Here is a 27,907-nt window from a genome sequence, read left to right on the forward strand (position 1 = left end):
TTCTAGTCGTAAGAAAAGATCTGGACCTATTATCATACCTCATAAATGTAAAAGTTGGGCAGGTGAAGTAGGAACTATGTATTTAAAAAAAAAAAACTTTGGAATTCAAGGAAAGAGGAATTTGTTCAAGGCAATATGAATATTTAAACCACCATGTGAATTTTTATAACAAATTAGAGAATAGGAGAAAAATCAAGCTCTATGAAACACACCATTTGAACCAAGAAGAAAGCCTTGAAAATAATGTGAAAAGCAGACAAAAATTGCCAATATAATTATAGGCTGGAAGTTTTTTTTTTTTTAATAGAGACATAAATCAACTGAAACAGAGGAAAGGGAACAATGAATCCAGAAAAGATTTTTAAAAGTCTAAGACAATCTTCTTTCTAAAACTTATATACCAATTAGCGATTTATATAAATTATCAAGGTCCACATTTAAAATACACCTCTCCCATACAGAAAGGAGGAAAAAGTTTCTCTTTACTCTTTATCTTAATTATTTCTTACCTCAGTGGTATAGTGCTATATAATACTATTCAGGAAAAGAGAATTCTAATTTAGATAGAGATGGGATAAATTTGTAGAATGAACTACTACAGCAGGTCTCAAAGGGGATATGAACTGAAGTTAGTCAAAGAGGAACATGAGAGTATGAGTATATGCAAAGCAGGTAAGAACAACAGGAGGAAGAGAAGGTTCAGGAAGGGCTTTAGAGTCAATTGAATTTTGTATTGTACTGTCCTCCAAATCCTGATGACCGCCTGTGTGACACTGGAACTCATCAGTTCTCTTCTTGAATAAAGATAAAGCACAATATGAAAAAATGATAATCCTCAACTTTTCCTAATTCAATCTAGATTTTTATAATCCAAGCTACATAATAATAATATTTTTTTTAATTTGTTAATGCTCATTTTTTATTTTTGAGAGAGAGAGGCAGAGCATAAGTGGGGGAAGAGCAGAGGGGGAAACACAGAATTCGAAGCAGGCTCCAGGCTCTGAGCTGTCAGCACAGAGCCCAACACAGAGCTCAAACCCACAAACCGTGAGATCATGACCTGAGCCAAAGTTGGATGCTTAACTGACTGAGCCACCCAGATGCCCCAATAATAATTATTATAGTTATAACTAGAAAACTTGGGCATTCCTACTACTATGTGCCCTTATTCTAGGCCTCATTACAGTCCTGCTATGATGACCGTATTACAGTTAGCATAATAGAAGGAACATATGACCTTCAACTCAGGTTAGAAACCCCCCTAGCAAGGGCACCTGGGTGGCTTAGTTGGTTGAGCGTCTGACTTCGACTTAAAAGTCATGATCTCATGGTTTGTAAGTTCAACCCCACATCGAGTTCTGTGTTGTCAGCACGGAGCCCACTTTGGATCCTCTGTTCCCCTCTCTCTCTCTGCACCTCTCCCACTCATACTCTCTCTCTCTCTCAAAAATAAATAAAACATTTTTTTAAAACAGGAAAATCCCCTAGCATGACACAGATGATGAGTGACAGAGCCAAGTGAAGGAGAGTCTAATCTTACGCCATGCAGCATAGGCTCTCCAATTCAGACAAGTGCTTGCCTTCCTTCTATTCCATTCATAGGAAACAGACTAGAGGGTAGAAAGAGGAGGCAGAATGGAAAGTATGTACACGTTTTACAAGTGGGAGAAGGAAGGCAAATGTCCAGCTTCCAAACTTAAGGCACCTTTCATCCTTTCTATTGATACTTTGAAAGAGATAGTGTAAACTATAGGTAAGCAGCCAATTCTTTTGAAAATGTAATTCTCCCCATAAAAACTTTACAAGTTAAAATTAGTATGCTGCCATATTTGAAATTACATGTATGAATTGATACCAGCAAGATGGCAGAATAGGACATCCCCAGCATTCATCCCCTCATAGAAACAACAACTTGGCAGCCATCCATAAACAAAAGTGCCTTTTTCAGGACCTTGGGACCCAGGTAGGAGGTTGTGAAACCCCAGTGGAAACAAGACTGAGGAGGCAGTCCCAGCCCAGGTGGAACACCTGTTGGCAGTTATGTGGTCCCAGCCACGGACCTGGAAGCATCCTTGCCCACCCTGTGAACTCAGCTCCAGCCCTTTTGATCCACAAAGGATCTCCAGCAAAGGACCCAGGAAAACCCATGCCTGTTGGTGCCTCTGGTAACAGGCCTGCTGTCTGTTGGCCCTGAAGCAGCTCTGTGACCTGGCTCCAGCCTCACTCTACCATGGTACAGAAGCAGCTCTTCTGACCCAGAAACCCCCACCACGGGCCCTGGCAGGAGAGTGTTCAGGGATGTGGCAGGGGCCAAATCTACTTGCATCCCAGGTAACAGGCCTAACATCTGGAGATACAGAAGTGGTTCCATAATCACATTTCCACCCTGCTCAACCATGGTCCTGGAGGTGGTCCCATCCACTTAGGGACCCAGCAGGAACTCTGCCTAGTCATTCCTTTGGCAATAGGCCCACTGACTCCTCGTCGAGAGGTAACTATAAGAAGACAGAGGGTAGAGGATGATAGTGAGGATCTCAAATTGAACTGAGGTAGAGAGCTCATATTAGAAATGGATAGGGGTGCCTGGCTGGTTCAGTGGGTGGAGCATGCAACTCTTGACCTTGGGGTCATGTGTTTAAGCCCCATGTTAGGTGTAGAGTTTACTTTTAAAAATAGAAATTTTGGGGGCACTTGGGTGGCTTATTTAGTGGAGCAGGCAACTCTTGATCTTGGGGTGATGAATTAGAGCCCCAAGTTGGGTATGGAATCTAAGAAAAGAAATGGATAAGGTAAAATAACTAAAGATAAATAGGATCAGATTAAGTGGTAGATGTTTGAGCAAAAGAGTAATGTTATATGTGTTCCATGACATGTTACATCTATTCCAGCAATAAACTGGGAAACCAATGTGGGAGCTTTATAAGGCAATCTAGGTCTTTATTGTGATAAGCAGCAGGAGCTTGGAGAGTAAAGGACAAACTTAAGACATTATGGAGAAGATCTAATAAGAATTCTTAGCTATGGAGGAGAAGAAAAACATGAAGTAGAGAGGAAAAGTACATATTTAAGTTAAGGAACTGGAAACAATAATGAAATCACTTATAGAAAAGAGATTGTTGTAGAGGAGCCAATTTGGAGAGAAAGGAGATAAAATAATATTTGGGAAATGTGGCATAATAGGGTGTAAGGGGAATCTAACTTTCAGAGGCCTATAGCTTGTTGTAAAAATATAGCTAAAATTTAAGTGAAACAGCAAAAGTGAAATTATGGATTTGTGAATCTAACAGAAAAATAAGTTTGGAACTCAATATGAGCAACAAAACAATTATGAGTTTTAAATTAATAATTCTGGAATTGAGAACCTCAAAAATTATGCAGTTTTGAGCAATATGACAAATAAAACATACTGTGAATTTTAACCTTTTTATATATTTTTTTAAAGGCTCCCAAACTCTTTACATTAATAAGAATGATTGATATAAGTACATATAAGCTACCTTCATATATTTTAAATTATCAGTTACAGAGGTTATAGTCAGTTTAGTGTCCAACTCTTGATTTTGGCTCAGGCTACAATCCCAGTCTTAAGATTGAGCCAGCATTGGGCTCCATGCTGAGTATTGAGTCTGCTTAAGATTCTCTCTCTCCCCACTTCTCCCTCTACCCCTCCCCTGCTTGTGTGCGCTTTTTCTCTCCAAAAATATAGATATGTAGAAGATAGATAGATAGATAGATAGATAGATAGACAGAATCCACAAGACCAGTGATGAGCCCATAAAATATATTTTGGTAACTGAATTCTCAAAACTCACCAAACTTGTAAAATACTGTTGTTGATTTTTAAAATGAGCTCTTCACCTATTCATTTAAACTACAATGAAATGGGGCACCTGGGTGGCTCAGTCAGTTAAGCATCTAACTTTGGCTCGGGTCATGATCTCATGGTTCGTGAGTTTGAGCCTTGTATCAGGCTTTCTGCTATCAGCACAGAGTCCAGTTTGGATCTTCTGTTTCTTTCTCTCTCTGCCTCTCCCCTGCTTGTTCCCTGCTTGTCCTCTCTCTCTCTCTCTCTCTCTCTCTCTCTCTCTCAAAATAAATAAACAAACTTAAAAAAAGTAAACTACAGTGAAGTATTGCTTATGAATAATATTTGCAGGGAAAATCTATTACGGTTCCAATCCACTGACAGTTAATGAAAAAAAAAAAAGCCTTACAAAGACAGCTGAGATGTGTTACAACTGTCATAAAAGGTAGAATGCAGTCCAATATGCACATCTTGACATTTGATAAGAAGCATGTCTGCTATGAAACTCCTCATCCAGGGACCAAGCTGAAGAATAAGGCACTCTTCTGTTCTGCTTTGAGTGACCCTGTGGCAGCCATCAAAGATGTTCCTTTAAATATACTAAAAGAAAATGTGTCTGTCTGCAGCTAAACAGACAGTATTCTAGGAAATAACAAAGCTGAACCAAAACAAAATTCTTAATAAATCTTGAAAACTTATTAAGAAACTATGCTGTTTGAAAATCAGTATTATGATCCTTTCTTTGTAGCAATGTTTTATTTTAGTGGTTTGAACTACAGGGAAGCCCTTAATGGCCAGTCTAGATATTTAGATTTCACAAATGCAGTGAATGTGGAATATGAGTATTTCTACTCAGATGAATGAGTATAAATGAACACAGCCTGTACAATTTTGAGAAATATAATTTGGCAGAATCAAATGTATCACTAAAAGGTAACCTGAATGTAAAATGTAGTGTAAAACATGGTCTTTGTGAAATGCCATATATAGGAAAAGAACTAGATCAATGCCAAGAAACCAATGGATAAGAACCAGTCAGCAAGCCAGGCATTTAACAAATATTTACTGAATCAAGGCTATGTACCAACTGCTGTTCTAATGTGCCAAAGAAAAAGACAGTGTAACTGCTCTCAGGACACTTAATGCTAGTAGAGAAAGACAGATACTAAAAAAGTAAACAGGACAGTGTCAGTTGATAATGAGTGTTAGGAAAATAATAGAAGGTGTTAATGTGTTCAACAGTGACTAGAGAAGAAAACTATAGACACAATGAGAGAAAGACCACCATGAAGACATCATATTCAAGACAAGATCTAATGCATTTTTAAAAAGTTAACCATCCAAGGAGCGGGAGGAAATGCAGCATCTGTGAGTGCAGAGGCATCTTTTGAATGATCATGGCCAATTTGTAAGCCATGGAAAGGAGTTTGGAATTTATTCTTAGTGTAATGAAAAGTTAACAGAGCATTTGAAATGAACAAACCTGCTTCATGTTTTAAAAATCATCTGGGCTTCCTGATGGAAAATGGGTTCTAGGGAGCATTAAGGAAACAGGGAGACTTTTAGTTTTTTGCAGTAGTCTAGAAGAAAAGTGAGGAGTACATAGACTTGGGAGTTGTACAGTTAAGAATTAACAATGTCCAAAGAGAGGGCTGGCCTTTGCCATTGCCTGACTCTTAGGCATTAGAATGTCCTGTCTGATAAGAATGTTTTTGTTTATCTGGGAGCCTTAGGCCACGGTATCAATTTGGCCTCTGGAAGGACCAGAGACCAGGGTCAGCCATGTGCACGTGAATGAGCCCCAGTAAAAATTTAGAATACCAAAGCGTGATGACCTTCCATAGTTGACAATAGTCTATGCAAATTGTCATACATCACTACTAGGAGAAGTGAATGGTCTTTGCACAACCCCTCTGGGAAAGGACAATGGGTAGCTCAATGCTTGGAACTATCTTGGACTCTGCCTTATGTACCTTTTCCTTGGCTAATTTTAATCTTTATTTTTTTACTGTAATAAACTGTAACCATGACTAAAATGTCTTTGCTGAGTTATGTTAGTTCTTCTAACAAATTAGCAAACCTGAGGGTTGTCTTGGGGATGCCCAAACTCATAGGTGATTTCAGAAGTGAGGGTAGTGTTGAAGACTCCTGAACTTCATAGGAGATAACAAGAGAGATGGGGGGTATATTTTGGATGACTAGTAGAATAAATAGGAATTCCAAGGTACTCTTTGTTTTCAGAAAGTTACACTATAGAAATAATTATGTATCTAAATCTACATACATATTAAATGTGGATAAAATTATTTTGAATATATCATCGTATTTGATCATTATGCATATTAAACAAATACCCAACAGAATAAACTAAAGAGAACCAAAGTATTACTAACTTGCTCAGTGTTTGCTGTAGGTAATATAGAAAACAAAAAGCAAAAGTCAGTTGATTCCTATATTAGCATGGGGCAGTTAACTGAAACGTGATGGCAAATAGGATGCCAAAATGACTATAGACATTTAAGGAACTGAGTAGAATTTCCCTTTCTTAACTTTTATGATCTTTTGCATTGTCAAGTAATTTGCATTGTTGATTAAAAATAATTATCTTCAAAAAAAAAAAAAGAAAGAAAAAAATAATTATCTTCTGGAGTTTTAACTGGGAACCAAAGAAGAAAGTGGTTCATTTGCTTTTCAAGAACTGTGATTCTTATAAATCAATTAAAGAAACATCACATTTCTATTTTATGGATTTATTTTCAATTTCATTAAACTAAAGAATACTACCAAGATTTTAGATTATCTCCATGGAAGGTTTTTGTATCCAAGGGGCAACAAACAAAAAAAGAAAAAGAAGAAAATAATAAAGATTCTTTTAGAAATTAAAAAAAAAAAAGAAGAAGAACTTTACGTTTATAAGCATGATACATGCAAATTTCTTTTAAAATCCATAATCTTGAAGAAACTAAGATTCTGAAAGGTATAGCCAGCTACCATAATCTAGGACATGACAGCTGAGCTGAGACTCATCCCAAACTTCCGACACCGAGTCTAGTTCAGTGCACATATATTCATCTACAATGCCGCCATTTTGGTGCTGTTTTTCTTCCTCCTGTTACCTAATTTTTTCACCCTTTACCCTTTTGGGGGGGGCTTCTATTATTTCTTCCTATAAGTAACTACTTAGCAAGTATTTAAAAAGAACTATTCACTCAAAACAGTAAGAAACACCTGGATCAAACATAGGAATAATGTATTAGATTAGAGACCTCTGTACCCATGAACATATTATCAGGTTACTTTTGATAGATGTGAGGGGTAAAAAGCAAACTGACTCTAGGGTATTATATTCATTTCTGGACCAGATTAATGACAGAAAAAAATCAATCAAAAACACTCTGGAGAATCTTAATATAATTCTGGCTGGTATAACAAAGGAAGTTACAAGTACCTAACTGAGCTATTTTCATTAATGTATATACATTTGCTTCTAAATTAATTTGCATAGAAAGCCAACAACTATATTATTCTTTTTATTCCCTGCTAAGGCATATTATTACAAAAATTGGTTTCTAAAACTGCACACTGTAACATACTTTAACACCATTAATACTTTTACAAAATCTCGCATGATTTCTAGTTCCTGGGTCTTTTTTTCACTATGTTCAGCCACAGATGGATTTCAGACCATTGGCTCAAATGGGATATACCTTTGTATTTATGCTTCAAAAATGTGAGGAATGTTCCCATGAGATTTTCAGCTCCTCTGTTTGAGTAAGTAAAGACTTTTACACAGTCAAAGGCTTTTTGGCTGAAAAGTCCAGCATGTTGTTTTAGCCTGTCCAACCAAAAGAAATAGTAGCAACCCAAAAGGGAATAAACAGAATGAGGAAATAGGAATCTTTTAGTTAAACATATACAGAGCTAGATTAAGATTTATTTGTTGGATGGGAGCAAAACTTCCTGGGAAAAGTAGCAACATTTAACTATCAAAAATCATGGTAACCCTTTATCCTAGTTATTTGTGCTTTATGAAGATCCTCATATAAAGTTAGAAGATTAGGTCTTGTCTCTACAATTAAAAACTATTTTCTACAATCCATACAGATTAAGTTTTGATTGCTGACACAGTATTGACAGAGAAGAAAATGATTAACCCAACTTTTGTTGGGTATAAAGTAATCTTAGATCACAAAATATCGCTCATATCCAGGAAATATTTGACCACAGGGACTCTTCTTCCTTCATGTCATACTTAAAGTTCTCAGCTCTTCTCACACATTTTGAACTGAAGCCATTGTCCTCTGCCTCCCCCACCCCCCACACCAACCCCCTCACCCCCGCATCCCCAAAGGCGCTGACAGCAGCTCAGCCAAAGGCTACATTAAATGGAAGGAAAATAGAGTACCTGTAGCAGTTCCTCTCTCAGCTCCCCGCAGTCTCTGAGATCCCAGGCTCAGGGCCAGTTGCCTAGCAACATATCCAGGTGTAACCCCTTCCCACCCCCACCATGAAGTACTAATATACAAATGTAACTAAAGTAATTCAGTATCAAAAAAGAGACAACTCATCAATTTTAAATGATAACAAGGACAGGGGTTATCAAAAATTTTAGAGGATCAACATAATGGAGCATCACTTTTATTAAGAATATATGTACTATATATTCAGGTAAAAACAAAAATAGCACAAAAATACACCAGGTGAATACGAAAATAAAATTTGTTTTACTGGTATTTGACTAATAATGTGACAAACTAATTTTCCACTTTTATAAATATCAACCAAATACAAAGTGTTTCTGACACTGGATATATTATCAAACAAGATGGTAAACTCCAAAGGAGTAAACACTTTGACTATTCAAATTGCTAACACCATGACTATTAAAATTTATGCATCATAAAATACATTACTAAGTTGTGTTAGTATGTTGAGCGGATGGCACAAACTTTCCATCTTTTCTAACTTTTAAACACTGTAGGTAGTTGCTGACCTACCAGCCAAATTTTGCCCCTTTCTTAAAAATAGAACCCTATTTGTACCCAGATAATGGGAATGAATTCTCCAGAGCCATCACAAATGCTTCTCTTCACCAGGCATTTACTTTTCCAGCCTTCCGTGTAGCTAGTCATGAAACCAGTTATCCTGTCAGTTTCCCACAAGGGACAGTCTTCTGGAGTGCTTCCTGGAAATCTTTTGTTTTATAAGGTGGACAGACTCTTTAGAAAAAAAGCCAGTATCATCCCTTCTCTTTCCTCTTGCCTTGCAATGCTATGTGAGTCTGTGATGTCTAGAGCTAGAAAGCTCTTTTAATAATGAGATAACAAGCGTAGGAATAAAAATCCAACATCCCTGAGAAGTAGAATAGAAAGACATAAAGAGACAGAATCTTGATGACATCTGTGAACCAATAAAAGTCTCTGTGTTCTTCATTAAGCAAGATAATAAATAGCTTCCATCCTGTTAAGTGATTTGTTTACCCTAGTCTAATGTAAAAATCAGATGGGTGAGGAAGGAATGAAATTATGAGACAAGTGTTGTCCAAGCCTCGGGCTATTAGGGAAAATGGCATCACATAATAGAATTTGTTAAGGAGAGAATTAACTACCCACCAAGCTGACCAGAAAATTTCTGCTTTTAGATGTGTCAATCAATAAGGTATTTGAAGGAAGGATGAGTAATATGGATAGATACCAGTTCTGAATTTTGAGGTGAGAATAATAAATAAAGGAAAAGACCTAAACAATTACTCAAGTTGAAGTGTGTTAAATGTCATAGGGTGGAGTGAAACAAAAAATAGCAATGGAATCATTTTAAAAATGGAATTAGATTATCTCCTTTGTAGTACTAAGGACAATGTGCTGTCTCATGACTCTGATGACCATCAGATCCTAAAATAGTAAATGTCAGCAATGAAGACAATCTTCTGGATCTCTGCAGGGATGAAGGGTTTTCAAATTTTGGAATCATGATTTACCTAACTTGAAAGATAATGATCCTCTGGGGTTTGAGAATAAAAATTGAAACAATTACGAGTACTTATTTTCATTTTTGCAGCCTACTAAGCCAGAAGGAAATTTATTGAAAGGCAGCTTCCTATTAGAATCTCTGTCATCCCTTTCTCACCTGTGTTTGCCTGTATACTAACATTCAGTAAGATACTTACTCATGTATAAGAATGATCTGGAAATTCCTTCTAAAAATCATTTTGCTACATGCTTTTTACTGTGGTGTGTTTTTCAGGAATTTACCCACTTTTTAAAAATTTAATGGTGTTCTTGTTAGTTTTCAGTGTTAACTAAAATGTGGAACACTATTTACTTTTAATGAACTTCATTCATACTTTCTAGTAAAATATGACTGCATCTCCAGTTTTTATGATTTCCTGTTGACTGCAGTATTTAATGTAATCTAATTATATTCACAAATAATGGGTTTAATTGTACAGGGATACTTTAAAATATGCCCAAATGATAGAAGTAATTAAGATTTTCAAAAATAGTTCTTATAAAACTAAGACATTTTATATACTAATGCATCTTCTATATCAAAAAATATGGCAAAAAATATGGCAAAAGGTAAATATCATAGTCACAGATACAAATACAAATATATAGATATTTTATATTCTGTTATGAAAATCTATTAATCCAGACAGACTAGTTATTTTACTAGTAGAATACAGAGAATTTTATATTGTTTTATGTTCAAGAAAATGCCTGCTATTTTTCTAAGTTTTCTTGACTATATTCCTCCAGATTTTCTATAGAATAGACTTGCCAACTTCTATTCTTTTGACTATTCTCTTAGAATTACATTTAATTTCTAGATTAATTTAGGGAGAGTCTATTTCTTTATAATATGTAAATTTATATTCATTTATTTCAAGTCTTCTTTTATGGGATTTGTTCTTTCATATAATAATTCCTTACAATTTTGCTGTTTTTACACTATTATCAGAGGTTTTTTTTTCCTATTTAGTTATTACTGATATGTTGTAAAGTTATTGACAATAATGTTTCTTGTAAGTAACCACTTTATTTAATTAGTGCTAATATTATTTTCATACTTTTGGCTATTCAAAATTGACATTGGGATCACTCATAAATGCTTTTCCAATATTATACTTGCTTTTTTCTTTTTGTTTTATATTGGCGAGGACATCAGAATGTGGTAAAATATAAGCAATTAATATAGAAATCTTTGACTTTCAGTTAATTTAAATGGGATTATTTTTAGTTATTCTTAAGGATAATGTTAATTTTGGTTTCTGATGAATACACATCAATTTAAGAGAGTACCCTTATATTTCTTGTTTTTACCCTGTTTGCTTTATGTTTTTTGAAAATTCATGTGTTTTTAGTTTAATCAATTCCATTTTGGCATCTATGAAGAACAACTCTTATTTCCTGGGGTGCTTGCATGACTCAGCTGGTTGAGCATCGGACTCTTGATTTCAGCTCAGGTCATGATCTCATGGTTGGTGAGACTGAGTCACCTGTTGGGCTCTGCACTGTCAGCAGATTGTCTCTCTCCCTTTCTCTCTCCCTCTCTTTCTCTGCACCTCTCCTACTCATGCTTCCTCTCGCTCTCGCTCTCTCTCTCAAAATAAATAAATAAACAAAAAACAAGAGTGACTCCTTTTTCCTTAGTTATAAGATATTTAAATGTCCTAATATTGGTCTCTCCTTGGATTCCTACAATGAACAGAATAAATCTGGTATGCTGTTCTTTTAACACACTGCTGAAATTGGTCTATTGGTATTTCACTTAGGATTTGTACATGTACATGCATTCATAAGACAGAATGGTATGTTTTGAATATTCTCTTCACCAAGTTTAGGAATTGGGAGAGAACACATTTTGAATTCTAGAAATTATTCTCCAAATTATTCCTAAATATAGTATTGTGAGTTTAATTTTCCCAGTACATTCTAATAGTGCAGCTAATGCTAGATATATTTTGAGTGAGTATGTTCATGCAGGTATATAAAGATAACACTGACCTGTGGCAACAGGTCAAGAGCTCTTCCATCTTATAATTGAAAGTAAAATTGTCTAAAAAGTAAATATTCTTCTGTATTAATATACATTTTATTACTTTTCCCTGATAACTGGTTGTAAGGATATCCAGAATAAACCATATCTTAATGACAGGGTTTGGGACCAGCAACCACTCTAGAACATTTGAGAGGGAAAGAGCTATTCATTATGATTGAAAAATAATTTTAAAAATAACTTTATTAAATTACTCTTCAACTCTACTTATAATTGTTTTTGCTAACTATAATTATCCTCAATACATTGAATGGTCTTTCTCAGTTACCTAACAGGCTGGAAGATATTAAGTTTAATTCAATACACATAAACTTGATAGAATGCTTACTGGATGTAAAGAGCAATGTTAATATTAATATGCAGGATGGTTATGAGTTGTTAGTATTTAAGGTACTCCAACCTGTGAGTGAGGCAGATTTAGATTTTATAAGAGCATAAATAATTTTGAAGCCCTCTTTTACAAAAACTATAAAAAATTCTTGGGGCACCTGGGTAGCTCAGTTGGTTAAGCGTCCAACTCTTGATATTGACTCAGATCATGATCCCAGAGTTGTGGGATCGAGCCCCATGTTGGGCTCTGCTTTGACAATGTGCAATCTACCTGGGATTGTCTCTCTCCCCTTCCGTCTGGTCTTCCCCTACTCATGCATATTCTCTCTCTATCTCTCAAAATAAATACATGAACATTTTTAAAAATTCTTATTTTTGCAAGTTTAAAAAAAAGACATTTTTCTATGAAGAGATATTCCAAGTGTCCTTCCTATGGGTATTAAGGAGGGCACTTGTAATGAGCACTAGGTGTTACACGTAAGTGATGAATCACTGAATTCTACTCCTGAAACCAATATTGCACTGTATGTTAACTAAATAAAATTTCTAAAAAATAAAAAAATAAAAGGGTCCTATGTGGTAAAATGTCCTGAAAATTAAATGTCATTAGTTTCTCTGTAAATAAACCTGTGCTCATGGGGAAATTGAAGGAGATTTTTCTACAGATAAGTTAATGCCATTTTTGAAGTAGGAATCCATAATCATCACAATAAGCCCTACCTTCAGTGAACTAAAATTCCAAATGTTCAAGATAAGAGTAGATAGGATGTGTTTACTTTGCAAGTCTAAATATTCTGATGTCCAAATTAATTTTCCTCACATGAAAGTTTTGTCAAATGCTACCAGAAACGTCCAATGTTTAAAGAGAAATACAAATTCATCCTGAAATCCAATGCCTTTATTACTGTGTATATTACACTTTAGATTCCAGGACCAAGGATCCATTTCTGATAGGCTGGTTTCCATAATAGCTTCATTAACTATTCATGCTTATTTAGCACTCACCATCTTTACTTGCCTCATCCCCAGTTCTTCCCTTCTCCAAATTCAGAAGTAAGCAAAACTGCCGCTTCAAACTACAGATTGAAATCCTACTCTCCATAACCACATGATACCCATATGTTTATCCAAAGTTGCTTTTAAATTGTTTTGATGTTGCATGAGTCATTAGTATAGAATGATGCACCGAATACACATTCACATTATAATGAGTAAACAAAAACAACTCCTTTCTTGTGGATTGAAAAGAATTTGTGCTAAATATTTTGGAAAAAAAAAGAATGAGACAAAATGAAACATTTATACACATACAATGGGTAAAGATGGTGTTTAGTAACCATTTTGGATTGAAAATGTCATCTCATAATTAGATCTCAATACAGTATCCATGTCTTTTTCTTCATCCATTCAATATTCAATACTTTATTGAATATTTTTATTTAGAGGCTACTCTTAGTCAATGCCTTAGTTAATATACGATGAGGCATGAAAGGCTAAAATATGTTCTCTGTCCTAAGAGAGAACAAAATTTGCTAAAAGAAGCTTTACACAGATTGTAAGTTTCTTCACAATATTCATTCTCCCCTTCTTCCTTAGTAATATGAATCACTACCCTAGCTTGGCTTATTGATACTTAACTTAAAAAACAAAACAAACTCTCCTTAGGTGTGGCCATATGATTACATTTAAACCATTGAGTTTATAGCGGTAATGCTATGTGTACTTTCTATTAAGAAGACTTAGTAGAAAATGGATATAATTATTCACTTCTAAACCCTCAGAATAGCAAAGAAAATGAACCTGCCTCCCCGAGAACCTCTTAATCCCAAAACCAACTTTAGACTGCCTATTTCTGGATTTATTTTATGTGGGAGAAAAATAAATTTTCATTTTGTTTAATCTAATGTATTTTTTACTACATGTAGCCAAGTCTACTGCTAACAAACAAAGAGATGTAAAACAATTATTAAAAATACAAGGTATAATTTGACCAAGTCCACTGGAAAGGTACAAAAGAAAGTTCAGAAAAACATGAGGTAACATATAAACAAGGAGTCTAGGTATTAGGGAAGATTAAAGGTTTAGTGTTGAAGCTTGCAAAAGTTAGTAAATTAGCCTTTCTGTTCCATATATTTATCTTATATGTTCCACAACAGATAGCATATAGAAACATGAGAGGCAGAGAGAATATCTAATATCCTTATTCAATTGGACTGGATTATCTATTTGCTCTTTAAGCCATTTATAATATTCTCTATACTTTCCTGCAAATAAAGAACAAACAGGTACATTTCATGTTGTCAGTATCATGATATCAACTGAATATTCTATTTTTTTTTAATCTCACAAGCCTGATGGAAGTGGTAATTTTATCCGAGTAGGGGTTAACTAATTTTCAGTGACTGATATTTGGTGCATTAAGTAGCACCTGTCACCTATATTAACAAGGTATGAGATTGTTTTGGATGCATAGGGCTTTTCAGGAATAGTGAGGTCAGTGATACCTCTTTTGAAAACTATAGTTTGTTTAAAAGGATGACAGAAAGAAATAAAGAATGATATACCCAGCAGGATAAGTTATAGACCTACAAATACATCCAAAAGAAAGCAGGGCATGTAGATCTTCAGATTGATGATTTCTGAATTCTTCCTTCATTTTAAAAATACAACTGTGTTTTCTAAAAGATATAGACTAAACTTAGAGATAGCATATGTGAGAATAGATCAAATATAAATCTCCAAACATATCCTACCTAGAGCACTAAAAATAATATAATTTATCCTGGAGTAAGAAAAAGATGATTACGGCAAAAGTTTTTTTTTTTCAATATATGAAATTTATTGTCAAATTGGTTTCCATACAACACCCAGTGCTCATCCCAAAAGGTGCCCTCCTCAATACCCATCACCCACCCTCCCCTCCCTCCCACCCCCCATCAACCCTCAGTTTGTTCTCAGTTTTTAAGAGTCTCTTATGCTTTGGCTCTCTCCCACTCTAACCTCTTTTTTTTTCCTTCCCCTCCCCCATAGGTTCCTGTTAAGTTTCTCAGGATCCACATAAGAGTGAAAACATACGGTATCTGTCTTTCTCTGTATGGCTTATTTCACTTAGCATCACACTCTCCAGTTTCATCCACGTTGCTACAAAGGGCCATATTTCATTCTTTCTCATTGCCACGTAGTACTCCATTGTGTATATAAACCACAATTTCTTTATCCATTCATCAGTTGACGGACATTTAGGCTCTTTCCATAATTTGGCTATTGTTGAGAGTGCTGCTATAAACATTGGGGTACAAGTGCCCCTATGCATCAGTACTCCTGTATCCCTTGGGTAAATTCCTAGCAGTGCTATGCTGGGTCATAGGGTAGGTCTATTTTTAATTTTCTGAGGAACCTCCACACTGCTTTCCAGAGCGGCTGCACCAATTTGCATTCCCACCAACAGTGCAAGAGGGTTCCCGTTTCTCCACATCCTCTCCAGCATCTATAGTCTCCTGATTTGTTCATTTTGGCCACTCTGACCGGTGTGAGGTGATATCTGAGTGTGGTTTTGATTTGTATTTCCCTGATGAGGAGCGACGTTGAGCATCTTTTCATGTGCCTGTTGGCCATCCGGATGTCTTCTTTAGACAAGTGTCTATTCCTGTTTTCTGCCCATTTCTTCACTGGGTTATTTGTTTTTCAGGTGTGGAGTTTGGTGAGCTCTTTATAGATTTTGGATACTAGCCCTTTGTCCGATATGTCATTTGCAAATATCTTTTCCCATTCCGTGGGTTGCCTTTTAGTTTTGTTGGTTGTTTCCTTTGCTGTGCAGAAGCTTTTTATCTTCATAAGGTCCCAGTAATTCATTTTTGCTTTTAATTCCCTTGCCTTTGGGGATGTGTCGAGTAAGAGATTGCTACGGCTGAGGTCAGAGAGGTCTTTTCCTGCTTTCTCCTCTAGGGTTTTGATGGTTTCTTGTCTCACATTCAGGTCCTTTATCCATTTTGAGTTTATTTTTGTGAATGGTGTGAGAAAGTAGTCTAGTTTCAACCTTCTGCATGTTGCTGTCCAGTTCTCCCAGCACCATTTGTTAAAGAGGCTGTCTTTTTTCCATTGAATGTTCTTTCCTGCTTTGTCAAAGATGAGTTGGCCATACGTTTGTGGGTCTAGTTCTGGGGTTTCTATTCTATTCCATTGGTCTATGTGTCTGTTTTTGTGCCAATACCATGCTGTCTTGATGATGACAGCTTTGTAGTAGAGGCTAAAGTCTGGGATTGTGATGCCTCCTGCTTTGGTCTTCTTCTTCAAAATTCCTTTGGCTATTTGAGGCCTTTTGTGGTTCTGTATGAGTTTTTTAAATAGCTGTTTTATAATTCTTCATTTTTATAATTTCATAACTAATATAAAGGCAGTGGATGAAGAAAATGTGGTATACACTCACAATGGAATACTGTTAAGCCTTAAAAATGAAGGAAATTCCATCATATGCAACAGCATGGATGAATCTTGAGGACATCATGCTGAGTGAAAGAGGACACTCACAGAAAGGCAAATACTGCACGGTTTCATTTACATAAGGTATCTATAATGGTCATATTCATAAAATCGAAGACTATAATCAAAGAGTATGGTTTCCAGAATATGAGGGAAAGGAGAAATTGGAGTTACTAACCAAGAGGCATAAAGTTTCAATCAAACAAGGTAAGTTCTAGGGGCGGCTGGGTGGCTCAGTCGGCTAAGTGCCTGGCTTCGGCTCAGGTCGTGATCTCGCGGTTTGTGGGTTCAAGCCCTGTGTAGGGCACCGTGCTGACAGCTCAGAGCCTGGAGCCTGCTTCGGATTCTGTGTCTCCCTCTCTCTCTGCCCCTCCCCCGCTCATGTTCTGTCTCTCTGTCTCTCAAAAATAAATAAACATTAAAAAAAAAACAAGGTAAGTTCTAGGAATCTATTGTACAGCAATGTACCCAGAGTCAACAATAATGAACTGTACATTTAAATTTTTAAGAGGGTAGATCTCATGTAAAGTGCTCTTTCCACGATAAAATTATTTTTAAAAAAGAAAAAGACAAATAGATACATTTGGTTAACTTCCATATATATATATAAAATACTCGGTGGTAATTTTAGATTTGTCAACACAAAAAGTTGTGAATTAAGATTGCCTGAATTCTATCACTAACATGAATGTAGATTTTTAAAGGAGTTAAATATTTTCCATGTATAATAAATACAACCTTGTTACTGTATACTTTTCTGAATAACCTTCACCAAGGTAAAAGTTATGCTGAAGATTTAATACAGTACCATTAAGAGTTTCAATTGGTTCTAAGATTCCAATTCACTTACATTTGCTTTTTAAAAAGGAATTATTGCTCTGTGCTAATGTTTTTTCAAAACCAAGTTAAAATGAATCAAAATATAGCATAAAAAGTTATTTTACAACTGAGACCTATATTTCATTCACCACTATCATTGCATAACCAGATTAAGAAAATAATTCTCAACAGAAGAATGAAAAGAAGAATGTCATATTTACTTTCTTTCATTCATAGACAACATTGAATGAAAAAATACTTGGGTCTCACATCATATTATAACACTGGAATAAATTATTACAAATTCTAAGTTAACAACATTATGACCTCCTAGCAAACTTAAGAGGCTAATTATAAGCCATATTGGAAATACATTTTTCATGTATTACGAAAAGTTTGCACAGGAGCTTGGCAGTAAGCAGAGATGGGAGATGATGGCAAAGTGAAGAGGTGGAGAAAGAGAACCAGTGCAATTATCTTCAAATATTTGAAGGGCTTGCATGTGGGAAATGCAATAGACTTTTTTTTTCTTATAGCCTCCAGGAGGCAAAACCTAAACCAAAGTTAGAAAAATAGATTTCATTTTTTTTTTAATTTTTTTTTCAACGTTTATTTATTTTTGGGACAGAGAGAGACAGAGCATGAACGGGGGAGGGGCAGAGAGAGAGGGAGACACAGAGTAGGAAACAGGCTCCAGGCTCTGAGCCGTCAGCCCAGAGCCCGACGCGGGGCTCGAACTCACAGACCGCGAGATCGTGACCTGGCTGAAGTCGGACGCTCAACCGACTGCGCCACCCAGGCGCCCCAAATAGATTTCATTTTAATATAAGGATGAATTGTTTATAGTGTTTAAAAGTGGAATGACCCGCTTTGGGAGATAGGGAGTTCCAGATCACTGTTGACTTTTTTTTCTTTTCTTTTTAAATGTCTATTTATTTTGAAAGAGAGAGAGAAAGTACGAGCAGGGAAGGGACAGAGAGAGACAGAATTCAAAGGAGGCCCTGCACTGCCAGCACACAGCCCCATGTGGGGCTCAAACCCATGAACCGTGAGATCATAACTCGAGCTGAAACCAAGAGTTGGATGCTTATCTGACTGAGCCACCCAGTGCCTCCTGTTGACTTTTAGGCAGAATATGCCTGTGGACTATTCGCAAATGGTCTAGCAGAGATTTGTACATTGAGTGAGACTACATGACCAACAAGAATTTTACTTTTCTATGATATATTTGATTCTTTCATTCATTGTATGTTTCTTAGACAAGACACACTAAATCGGTGTCTGAAGGTTTCTCACAGAATACACCATTTTCAGGTGTTAATTTCACAACACATATTCCAGATAATCAAGGCTTGTTAAAAGCTTCTCATTTTATCATATGTTAACTAACATGAATTTAAAAAAAAAAACTATCATTTTAACACTCTGAAAACCAAAGTAGGCGCACAGAAGATGGTGTTTAAAATATAGAGTACAACACAAAGCTATGTTTCCCTCTTTGTAAAATTATATATAAATCACCTGACATAAATAGTCTCCAATTGGATGCATAAAGGTCTGCAATAACAAGTAAGAGAGATATTTTCCTCTATGATTAGGACAGCATTTTAGCAGCTTGTTTAACAGCTAAATTTATAGGTTAGGTTTTCTGTAGGCTTAATAATACAGATTCCTACACTCCAGTTTTAGGATTTTTTGATTCAAAATTTTAGAACAAGTCCTAAGAATTCAGATTAGAAATAAAGACCACACGTGACACAAAGTCTATGAAAATGCTTTTACAAACAGTGCTGTAGGATAATGACTGTCAGAATTTCTCACAGCCGTCTTCTTCACATTCTTCAACATGCAAATGGATAATTTTTAAAATTTTTCATTCAGCAGGTCAACTAACCTACTTAGTTCAGCATAGTGAGGTAGTCAGTATGGACTCTGAAGCCAGACTGCCTAGGTTAAGTCCCAGATGTACTGTTTCCTAAATATATTTCCTCAGACAAATAAACTCTTCATGTTTCAGTTTTCTCATCTGTAAATTGAGGATTATATGAATATCTAGGTAGAGTCTCGTTGTAATGATTAATGAATTAGCCTAGAATAATACCTGACATATAGTAAGAGCTCAATAAATGTTAATTAACTATTATCATCCTTTATGACCCATCAAGGCAAAATGATTCCCAAAATTGGAATTTCAACAGGGATCAAGCAAAAATTCTGTGCATTTAAATAAATTAATTTTTATCACCTTCCCTCATGTTTTTCAAGCTCAAAATTGTCTCATCTAGAGACTATGCTGCCACTATATTGTACACCCAAAACAAACATAACACTATGTTAACTAAGTGGAATTAAAAACTTATAAGCAAACAAGCAAATAAATAAAATGGAGTCTCTGTTGCAAAAATTTGTGTTTCAGATAAGGATTAGTCAGGCACCTGAGCATATTCAGATCTGCCTACAGCACAACACCCATTGGGAGGCATAACTGAACTGCCATAACAAAAAACCATAGACTGAGAGTCTTAAAGATGGGAAATTTATTTCTTTTCTAGCCAAATCCTTGGCTAGGATTTCCAAGATCAAGGTGCCAGCTGATTCTGTTTATGGTGAGGGCTCTTTTCCTGGGTTTTAGACGGCTGCTTTCTTACTGTGTCCTCACATAGTAGAGACAGTGAGCTCTCCAGTGTCTTTTCTTACAAGGACATAAATTCAAACATATCAGGCCCCACCATCGTTATTTCATCTCCGCATACAGTCACATTGTGGGCTGTGGTTTCAAGATACGAATTTTGGGGGACACAGTTAAGTCCACAGTAGCAAATGTTAAATGTATAATTGGTATTTATAAGCATACATAGAAATTTCTATTCAATCAACTAAAAGGCAGCGCTTCAATCACTGGCCAGAGACCTCACTCTAGACTTATTATATGTCTGATTCTATGAAAAGCTTGTGTGACACAAAATCACAGAATGAAAATGGAACATGCTAAATAGTCATTCTTCTAGATTCTTTAAGTTCTGCTCCCATATCAGATGAGATCACCAGGAAATTATCTTCAAGGAAATTATTATTTTAGTGTCCTATAACATTGCCTTTATAAAACTATGATTTGAGGTTTTTTCCTATTAAAGCCTTGATAACACGATTTGACTTATTAGTAAAAAGACTATTTATATATTATATATACCATTTAAAATATTTTTCACTGTCATTTATATCTTTATATATAAATAAAACAGCATCCCCAGGATATAAAGTGTACATAGTACTAAGTGTTAGGAAAAAAATCCCTCCTCACTGATGTTTTCTCACTGTAATATTAACAACTACATTAACAACCATAACATCTATTAACCTTTATTGAACCTTTCCTATGCACAATGTACTATGCCATGCATTTATATGTTTCTATATTTTTTCTTATAAAAAGCGTTATGATATGAATAGTAGTCTTATCATAATTATCGAGTAATCATTCAGAAAAATTAAATAATTTGATGTAGGATTCCAAGATACAAATTATAGAATTAAAATACAAATCTGTGTGACTTCTGACCAGTTCTCTCACTCTAAACAAAAAATTTACTTACTTGAAGGATAAAAGTATGGGAAAAAATCATTTTCAATTAAATACAGCAACAGCTCCAGGTTCTTTAAGTCGCTTTCCAAAAAAGACAAACCTATTTTCCCCAGTAATCATTTGACAATGCCTGCACAGATTATACTACTTTTGGAGCTTTTTCTTCTGTGGTCTTACAAAACTGGTGATCATTATCAATGATACAGGACAACCCAGACAAAATCATTTTCCTCATGTGGAAAAATCAATCAGTGATGCCGTAAGAATCAAGGTATAATGAATCACATCAACACAGTTTTTAAAACCTATCATTTGATGGTAAAAATAGTTGACTAGGCATTTGTACCATCATGTAAAGCAAAGGAACATATGGTAATGACTGATACAGGAAAGCCAAAAATCCTGTACGAACACGAGGAGGAGATCAAATGTTTATTTCCAGAGGGTGTACATTCTCTGGTTCTGACAAAGATGAAGAAAATTTTGGGTGCCTGGGTGGCTCAATCAGTTAAGCGTCTGACTTCAGCTCAGGTCATGAGCTTGTGGTTTGTGGGTTTGAGCCCCACATCGGGACTCTGTGCTGACAGCATGGAGCCTGGAGCGTGCTTCGGATTCTGTGTCTGCCTCTCTCCCTGCCCCTCTCCCACTCAACCTCTGTCTCTCTCTGTCTCTCAAAAATGAATAAACGTTAAAAAAAAAAGTTAAAAATAGAACTACCATACAATCCAATAATTGCAATACTGGGTATTTACCCAAAAAATATAAAAACACTAATTCAAAGGGTTACATGCTATGTTTATAGCAGCATTATTTGCAATAGCCCAATTATGGAAGCAGCCAAATGTCCATCAATAGATGAATGGATAAAGAATATGTGGTATATATACATATTATTCCTATTCCGTCATAAAAAAGAATGAAATGTTACCATTTGCAATGACATGGATGGAGCTAGAGTGTATAATGCTAAGTGAAATAAGTCAGAGGAAGACAAATAGCATATGATTTTACTCATGTGGAATTTAAGAAACAAACAAACAAAAAAACAAAACAAAAAAACGAGCAAAGGAAAAAGGGAGAGAGAGAAAAAAAACCCCACAAAACAGACTCTCAGTATAGAGATCAAACTGATGGTTACCAGAAGGGAGATTGTTGTGAGGATTAATTAAATAGGTGATGGAGATTAAGGGGCACACTTGTGATAAGCACTGGGTGATGTATGGAATTGTTGAATCATTATATTATATACCTGAAACTAATAAAACACTATATTGTAAAAATATAAAATAAAATAAAATATAAAATACTTATTGCTATATGCAGATAGACACATTTAAGAAGTGCTTCTCAACAAGTTGAGAAACAATTTACTTACAATTATCTGACATTTTTGAAGAGAAATAGTCCAAAAGACCTAAAATACTTGCTTCCTTCAATTTAGGTGGTTCTTCTGATTTATCCATGAGTAAAATTTCTTTTTGTGATCTTGTACAGACACAGAAACCAATAAAAGCAGTTTTTCGCAAATTAGAAGTGGCTGCATACAAGCAAATTTCTGCAAGAATTGTTGTGTATATGTAGACAACATTCCAGGCCCAGGAAACATCATCTACCTTGCAGCTTTCTTCCTAAAATGAGAAAATAGTTATTAGATAATCAAGATATGCTCTGTCATAATTAAAACTACATACTGTACTCATGGTAAGAAATATCTTCAAATTTTATAGAGCTGCTAAAGACCATCACCAACTAATATTTCTAAAATGTACTCAATTGAAAAACAGGTTTTCTGGGGCGCCTGGGTGGCTCAGTCGGTTAAGCGTCCGACTTCAGCCAGGTCACGATCTCGCAGTCCGTGAGTTCGAGCCCCGCGTCAGGCTCTGGGCTGATGGCTCAGAGCCTGGAGCCTGTTTCCGATTCTGTGTCTCCCTCTCTCTCTGCCCCTCCCCCGTTCATGCTCTGTCTCTCTCTGTCCCAAAAATAAATAAACGTTGAAAAAAAAATTAAAAAAAAAAGAAAAACAGGTTTTCTGTGGGTAGATTGCATAAAATCTACTTCAAGGAATAAAAACTACAAATATCTAAAAAGTTTATAAAGAACAACTTTTCAATTTCCTTGGTAATCAACAGAATGTAAATTAATCCCCTGAGATAGCATTTTCCATATCATATTATAAAAGAATATTTTTTATATAAAGCTCAGTTCTTATGTGTGGCACTTTATACATTTTTCATAGGAAAGCAAGACAGTTATATCTTCTGGAGAGGAATTTGAACATCTTTTCTGAGATTATTAAAAGAAAGTTCATAGTCTATCACTCACTAATTTATGAATCTATTCTGAAGAAATAGTCATAAACACAGATAAAGATTTTATTCATGAGATTTACCAGTTCAATATTGTTTGCAATTAACTGTGAATAATTAGAAACAAACTCACTGTTCAACAATGAAGAAATTGTTAAGTTATCTCATGCAGACTAAAATGTAAGTTTTAACAATACGTAATTACAATAAAAAGTGTTTTTTGTAATATACTTTAAATTTTCTAAAAAAGGAAACTAAACCATGTATGACTGTATGTTCTCAAGTTTGTTAATACAATTTAAAGTTCCTCTCATGTAAGGAAGCCTGGGTGGCTCAGTTAGTTGAGTGTCTGACTCTTGATTTCGGCGCAGGTCATGATCTCACAGTCATGAGATCAAGCCTAGTATTGGGCTCTGCTCTGAGCGTGGAGTCTACTTGAGATTCTTTTTCTCTCCCCACTCTCTCGCCTCTCCCCCATGTTCTCTCTCTCTCTCTCAAAATAAATACATAAAAATTTAAAAAAATAAAGTCCCTCTCATGTATGTGTGTGTGTGTGTGTGTGTGTGTGAGTGTGTGTGTGTGTGTGTGTGTGTAATCTATTTCCATACGTCTACATCTTTAACTATACCCATCTGTCTACCTATCCATATTGGGATATATGGTAAATGTGCATTTACTTTTATATTTAATTAAAAATTTTGTTAAAAAGTTATGCTCATTATAACCCCTAATATTATATTCAATTTAAATAGTGGCAAAAATAAAATTTGTTTTTCTTCAGGTCTTTTAGCACACGTAAATTAACAACATACCGTTACCTGATTTTGAACAGACATAACGCTTAAAAGAAAATCTCTCATTAATTCCATTAAAGCTTTCAAGCAGGCCATGTTTAATTTGGCAGCCTCCCCAAGGACCAGCAAAGCCAGTGTTGAATCCAACCTAGGAATTTTGTGAACAAAACAACAAAGACCTTAATTAAGATAATAATAAACAATTTTTTAATGAAGAGAGTAATTGGCCAGAGATAATGAGTATCCCAGGTTATCAGATACATTTACTTTTAATAAAGGCCAATATTAGTTGACACTAGTCATGATTAAAGTCTATAGGAAAGAGCCACATTTTGAAAGATATTCACATTCAGAGTAGTGTTATGTCAAAACTCTGAGAGTAATAAATACTACAAAATATCACATTTCTTCATAGATCCTGCATAACAAGCAATCAAGAGGTCTGATTCTAGAGTATCCCCAAAGTGTCATAATAGATTTTGATTTTTAACTTTTTACACCTGATTCCAAGAGGTGAATTTAAAGAGTGTTTTCCTCTAAAACAAAAAGAGAACAAATTTAAAAATGGTCTTCCGGGGCGCCTAGGTGGCGCAGTCGGTTAAGCGTCCCACTTCAGCCAGGTCAGGATCTCGCGGTCAGGGAGTTCGAGCCCCGCGTCAGGCTCTGGGCTGATGGCTCAGAGCCTGGAGCCTGTTTCCGATTCTGTGTCTCCCTCTCTCTCTGCCCCTCCCCCGTTCGTGCTCTGTCTCTCTCTGTCCCAAAAATAAAAAAAAATAAACGTTGAAAAAAAAATTTTTTTAAAAATGGTCTTCCTAAACACTCCAACAGTTCAGATTATTTGATTTTACAAAAAGTGTAATTTCTCAAAATCTATATTTCAGTTTGATCAGAAGACTGTCAAGATTTATCTTTAAAATATTATATAATAACTAAAAAGTCACACAACAATTAGTTATAAATGTACATATACTTGATAGGTTCAGGAAATTATACATTTGGTGCTATTTTTACCCAATTGAAAAAGATATAGTTGGAAAGAGAACTGGTAAGAATGAAAATGTGAAATTGACTCTACCTAGAGCTACATATTGTCTTGATTTTTAAGCCACTGATCAATTAAAGAGTTAGTATATTTTACAATTACATTTGACTTTCACAACTGTGATGTTTCAGGCCAGTAAGTCAAGTTCATCATCATTATCAAAAGGAAACACCTCTAATCGTGGGCAAAAAGACAATTCTTTATATTTGAATAGAGCTTTACAGATCTCAATGTGCTTTCACATAAATTATCTCACTCATTGAACCCCACTTTTTGACACATTCAAGATCTTTTTGAAAGCTTTTCTTTTAAATATTAGAAAATTGAGACATAAATAGATCTGGAGATTTACCCAAGTTCCTGTTTCAAGCTAGGTTAATGATAACTACAGTCTTCTTTCACTTATGGGTAATTCCTCTATTGCTTTTACAAACCATTATTTAAGTACACAGAAACTAGACATTGTGGTGATCATTTGACAACATACACAAACACTGAATCATTATGTTGTACACCTGACACTAATACAACATTATATGTCAATTTTTCCTCAATGAAAAATTTAACCTTAGTATGACAATGCTGCCTACCTAATATTGTCTGTTCCTTCTTTTCAGAACTAAACCTCAGTTTTGTTCAAGATGGCAAAATGCTCAGTTAACACTGCTCCTCAAAATGGAAATATTCTATAATCGTGATTGTGAATGCACAGGTGTGTGTATTTGATCAAAGGCCATAGATCTGTACACATAAAATGTGTGAGTGTTACTGTATGTAAATTATATTTTAATAAATTTTGATTTAAAATATGAATCCCCACATTCTCTTGAAGCTTGGAATAGCCATAAATGTAGATTTAAGGCTAAATGAGATACAAATGGAAGTGTATTATGAAAGGCTTCCAGGTAAGCTATTATTTTTCTGATGAAGAAAAAGATAGGGGCACCTGGGTAGCTCAGTCAGTTTGGGCATCTGACTTCAGCTCAGGTCATGATCTCACAGCTTATGGATTCGAGCCCCGCATTGGGCTCTGTGCTGACAGCTCTGAGCCTGGGGCCTGCTTTGGATTCTGTGTCCCCACTCTTCTGCCCCTCCCCTGCTCACACTCTGTCTCTCTCTCCTTCAAAAATAAACAAACATTAAAAAATTTTTAAAAGAAGAATAAGAAGATTAAATTTAGATAACAGGTGATTTTTTTTTCTCCTTTGCTCATCCTTTCCCTCCTGCTTGGAATACATACATGACACCAGAAGGTTGAGCAGCTGTCTTGCAACAATGAGGATGAAAGTCCAATACAAACAATGGAAGAAAAGGAAGCTAGAAGGAGCTTGATTTTCTTAAGTATCTGCATATTAATGGTATACTGCTTGTTATGTGCAGTAATTAAAGCTCTATTTAGTAATGCAATTGTAGTTAGGTTACTGTTAACATGCAGAAGAACTGAATCCTAACTGATAGACTCAACATGATGTTTACAAGCATGAACTTGGAGTCAGAAAAATTATAGATGGAATCTTTACCACTAATTAAGTATATGACATAGGGCAATTTGCATACTCTCCTTTAGTCTTAGGAAGGGATCTCTTCATCTATAATACAGATAGCAAAACCTACATTTCGGAGACTATTGTGAAATTTAAATAAAATACTCCATGTAAAATGGCTAGGTTCGAAATGCTGACCTAAATCGAATTACAAAAAGACTATTCCTTCAAAGTCAAAGGATATGAGTTTGATACCTTTTCTCTGTGAAGTCCTAGAGTGACTAAGGCCCAGATGCCCTCTGAGGTGAACGACCAGTGAGTCATTCTCAGAGTACTCCTCACCCCACTTCACAAAAAGGTCAAGCAAAGCATAATCACAGAGTTGACAAAATGTCTTTGTCCCTGAACATACCTCACAGTCCCAATATTTTGGTTTGTCTGCTCTCTTTGAAGTCTGGAAAATCATAACTAACCTAGGGCACTCACTAAAATATGGATGAAAAAAGATCCATCAGTGTCAGCCACCTACGGTAGAAAAATGCTTCAACACAAGCACACTATTTTCAATAAATGCTGATTGCAAAAATTTTCTTTAAGTGAAAATGCCTCTGCCAAAAATGGGATAGAAACACCAATACTTACTTACAAATAGGGAGTTTGTTAAAAATCAAAACTGAAAATCAATGTACATTGAATTCAAGGTTGATTAGGTCAGAAATTTTGCCCTAGCTTCTTTATGAACTCACCAGGTCTCAATTATTAGTAGAATAACTTGGTTTTACAATGTTGTGAAATTAAACATGTATAAAGTAATTTATAAGTATTATAGATTTCCCCCTAATTTTATAAATAAAGAAACTGATGTAGAGGTTTACTGGCTTGTCTAAAATAAGTTACTTTATTCGTTTTACTTTTTAATTTTTTTCACTTTTTTTTACTGTTTTACTAATTTTTGAGACAGAGAGAGACAGTATGAGTGGGAGATGGGCAAAGAGAGAGGGAGACATGGAATCCAAAGCGGGCTTCAGGCTCTGAGCTGTCAGCACAGAGCCCAACATGGGCCTCGAACTCGTGAACTGCAAGATCATGGCCGAGGTCGGATGCTTAACCGACTGAGCCACTCAGGCGCCCCAATTTTTTTTTTCACTTTTAAAATTAATGTGAATCACTGTATACAGGGAAATAGTACCAGATCTGGCCTGAACTT

The 27,907-nt window shown here is 35.5% G+C and overlaps 1 protein-coding gene across 11 annotated transcripts in view; it reads right to left on the reverse strand.

Annotated features, from left to right (window-relative positions):
- TMEM232 (transmembrane protein 232) overlaps positions 1 to 27,907 on the reverse strand; it is a 211,178-nt gene that overhangs the window by 120,922 nt on the left and 62,349 nt on the right. For all 11 annotated transcript variants that reach the window (XM_045034585.1, XM_023258921.2, XM_045034582.1 and 8 more), the window contains 2 exons: positions 24,199 to 24,322; positions 22,450 to 22,702 (listed from right to left, as the gene is read on the reverse strand). In XM_045034585.1, coding sequence (XP_044890520.1) covers positions 22,450 to 22,702; positions 24,199 to 24,322 — 377 coding nt within the window. The remainder of the gene's footprint in view (positions 1 to 22,449; positions 22,703 to 24,198; positions 24,323 to 27,907) is intronic.

The sequence above is a fragment of the Felis catus genome, chromosome A1 (genome assembly GCF_018350175.1).
Source record: "Felis catus isolate Fca126 chromosome A1, F.catus_Fca126_mat1.0, whole genome shotgun sequence".
Taxonomy (NCBI): Eukaryota; Metazoa; Chordata; class Mammalia; order Carnivora; family Felidae; genus Felis; species Felis catus.